Source organism: Phaseolus vulgaris, chromosome 11 (assembly GCF_051622355.1).
Source record: "Phaseolus vulgaris cultivar YP4 chromosome 11, ASM5162235v1, whole genome shotgun sequence".
Taxonomy (NCBI): domain Eukaryota; kingdom Viridiplantae; phylum Streptophyta; class Magnoliopsida; order Fabales; family Fabaceae; genus Phaseolus; species Phaseolus vulgaris.
In genome coordinates, this window is record NC_143508.1 from 22,880,690 (window position 1) to 22,884,461 (window position 3,772).

The 3,772-nt window shown below is 53.9% G+C and overlaps 1 protein-coding gene across 1 annotated transcript; it reads left to right on the forward strand.

The window, feature by feature from the left end:
* On the forward strand, positions 1–1,200 carry LOC150023123 (uncharacterized). Its single transcript, XM_090297726.1, has one exon. It carries the CDS (start codon positions 1–3, stop codon positions 1,198–1,200), a length of 1,200 nt encoding a protein of 399 aa, XP_090153852.1.
* The last annotated feature ends 2,572 nt before the right edge of the window (positions 1,201–3,772 follow it).

Below are 3,772 nucleotides of genomic sequence, written 5' to 3' on the forward strand. Positions count from 1 at the left end.
ATGATTGTGTACGCATTCAGGAAAGGGATATGCCCTGGACCTTTCTGCGAATCAATCATCAGAAACCGCCCCCGAACCTTTGCAGAGATTAGGCGTCGCGCAGTGGAGCACATTGCACCAGCACGCCCAAGAGCTCAATCGCGTGCACAGCCCGCCAGGGTGAACGAGGCCACGACGGGGAAGAGAGGTCAGGATAGGAAGCGCCCCTACGAGGCGAGGAAGCCCCAGACAAGGAAGCGTGCAGAGGGGAATAGGCCGGTGAGGCACGATTTCGTGGTGGAGCTTAAAGACTTGATTGTCGTGCCTAACATAGCAGATAGGCTGAGGGCCCCCGTAAAGACTGATAAAGTTCTGGGACCTCACAAGGACGCATGGTGTGAGTTCCACCAAGCGTTCAGGCATCACATCTACAACTGCCTGACACTGGGCCATCAGTTGGATGAGCTGGTGAAAAGTGGGTTTCTGAAGGATTATTTGGTCGGGTCCTTTACGGCCGCGGCCCTGGCAGTACCTGAAGAGGATCAGGCTCATGAGATGCCCATCTACCGGGAGATGCACACCATCTTTAGTGGATTCTCAGGTGGGGGGTGCACAGCGTCACAGCGTAAGAGGTATGCACGCTCTATCATGTTCGTGGCTGGGCAAGTGGCGGTGGACGACCCGATGGACGTTGACCTCGCCTTTACGAGGGCTGACCTTCATGACGTCGTCCCCCACGACAACAACCTCGTAGTGATTTCTGTTGTGACTACGGGTAGGAAAGTGCATAGAGTGCTTGTGGACCAAGGGAGCTCCGCGGATGTGATGTTCCTATCCACATTCAACAAGCTGCAGTTGTCCCCTGATCTGCTGAGGCCATATACAGGGTGCCTATATGGCTTTGCTGGGGATCAGGTCGAGGTGTGGGGGTACCTGGAGCTGAGAATGACGTTCACGGATGGCACCGCATCTCGCACCGAGAGCATTAGGTACTTGGTGGTAAACACCAATTCAGCCTACAACATCTTGTTGGGGAGGCATGCGCTGAATAGGCTAAGGGTAGTGGCCTCCACGCACCACATCAAGCTGAAGTTGCCGGATCTTAGTGGCCGGTTGACCAAAAAGATCTTCGTGCGTAGCTCTGACTCGCGAACAAGGACTCCTTCGTCTCCAACTCAGATCTTCACCCTACTCCGCTGTGAGTACCTGAAAAGGAGTTAGCAAAGGGCGCCCTCGTGGCCGTTTGCACTCTGACGATCAAGTCAGCAAGCAAGAAACACCAAACACCTCCATCTCGGAGCACCGTAATTGAATGCTCTGAAGGTGTGTAACTGAATTGTAACTATCTCTCTCTCTCTCTCCAACCACTCGTCCATACAATGAGTAAGCGAGCAAATGATTAGAGTTTGTGTAAACTATGTGAAACGTACCTTACTAAGATTTCAGAAAAGCTTATATGCCTTGGGTTTCAATGCTTATTGCCACGTGGCCTTCTGACTTAACTGCAACTCCACGTGGAAGGCCTTACAACGCTGGAACCCAACTTAGGGAAATTCCAGCGTGTAAGTCTTCCTTCCTCGAAGTGCATCTGGCGCGAGGGGTGACTACCTGGGTGCCAACTCATGCGGCCCAGCTTCTAGTCACTCGCCCTGGGAGTGTAGCTGCCTTCCTCTCGTACCATGAACATGGTTCACCCCTGCGCGTGGCCCTCTCCTGGGTCGTATCTGTCCCAGGGATTCTCTAGAGGTGGTGTGGGTACTTCACGAGTCAGGTTACCCCCTACTGGTACTGGGACCATGGCTTTGAAGTCACCTATTGACTTCTTCCCTTGGGGCCCCTTGGTGGGTCCCACCATATGTTTGACTTTGACTTTCACTTTGACTTTGGTGAACGCCCTGGGACAGGTCGGTACAGTGATCAAGTCAGATCAGGAGGAGGCCCGAAAGTGCTATGAAAATAGTTTGAAAACAAAGAGGGGCGTCTTCACGGTGACGGAACGCCCGGGCCAGGAGGAGACGCCCATGGATGTAGAACCCTTGGAGGCGTCACCAAAGGAATACGTACATATGGGCAGAACGCCTGTCGAGGCGGAACCCATGGTGGGTACGCCCGTTGGGGCGGAGCCTGGAAACGAGGCGCCGGTAGGTGGCGTAGCAAGAGGAGACGCCGGGTGTGGCGTGGCCCGTGCGGAGGACGCCCGGGAGAGACGACCGGAGCCTTTGCATGGTCCGCCTCAGACATGCCTGGCATTGACCCGAATTTCATATGCCATCACCTCACCATGGACCCCAAGGTTCGTCCAATACGGCAGAAAAGAAGAAAGTTTAATGAGGAGAAGCGCCTCGTTGTGTAGGAGGAGACGAGGAAGTTGCCTGACGCCGGACACATCAGGGAGATCCAGTACCCTGAGTGGTTGGCCAATGTGGTCCTGGTGAAGAAGGCGAATGGGAAGTGGAGGATGTGTGTGTGGATTTCACGGACCTAAACAAGGCGTGCCCTAAAGGCTCATATCCTTTACCCAGCAGCAACGCGTTGGTAGATAGTGCTTCGGGGTGCAAAATGCTAAGTTTCTTGGATGCATTTTCAGGGTACAATCAGATTAAGATGCATCCCCGTGATGAGAGCAAAACGACATTCATGACCGAGACATGTTGTTACTGCTATAAGGTGATGCCGTTTGGGCTGAAGAACGCGGGCGCCACCTACCAAAGGCTGATGGATAAGGTCCTTGCGACCATGTTGGGTAGGAATGTGCAGGCCTATGTTGACGATATGGTGGTGACCTCGCATGAGAGGGAGCGGCACACAGCTGATCTGGAAGAGCTGTTTGCCACCAAAGCTAAGTACCGCCTCAAGCTGAACCCGGAGAAATGCGTCTTTGGGGTTGAGGTGGGTAAGTTCCTGGGATTCATGCTCACTGAGCGGGGGATAGAGGCGAACCCCGATAAGTGTGCAACAATCATCGCCATGTGGATCCCAGCCTCAGTAAAGGAAGTGCAGCAGTTGACGGGGCGCATGGTGACCTTGTCGAGGTTCGTATCTGTTGGTGGAGATAAGGGCCACCCATATTTCCAGTGCCTGAAGAGGAACAGCCGCTTCGTGTGGACAGAGGAGTGAGAGACAACTTTCCTCAGGCTGAAGGAGTACCTGGCGACGCCTCCTGTGTTATGCAAGCCATAGACGGGCGTGCCACTTGGCTTGTATTTCGCAGTGATGGAATGGGCCATTAGCTCTGTGCTGGTTCAAGAGCAGGATCAGGTGCAAAAGCCTATATACTTCGTGAGCAAGGCCTTGCAGGGCTCGGAGACGAGGTATCAATCTTTGGAGAAAGCGGCCCTGGCAGTGGTATTCTCTGCCAGGAGGCTCCGCCACTATTTCCATAGTTTTACGGTGGTGGTGATGACGGATCTCCCCATCCAGAAGGTGTTGCAGAAGCCATATGTCACTGGGAGGATGGTTCGCTGGGCGGTGGAGCTATCAGAGTTCGATATAGTATACGAGCCTAGGGGATCCATCAAGGGATAAATCTACGCAGACTTTGTCGTAGAACTTTCACCGGGAGGCGCCCGACAGGAAGTGGAGCTTGATTCCCAGTGGTTGTTGTCAGTGGACGGATCCTTGAATCAGCAGGGAAGTGGTGTCGGGATAGTCTTGGAGGGGCCCAACGGGGTGTTGATTGAGCAAGTCCTGCAGTTTGCCTTCAAGGCAAGCAACAACCAGGCAGAGTACGAGGCCCTGATCGCAGGAATGCTTTTAGCCAAGGAGATGGGAGCGCGAAGCCTCTTGGCGAAGA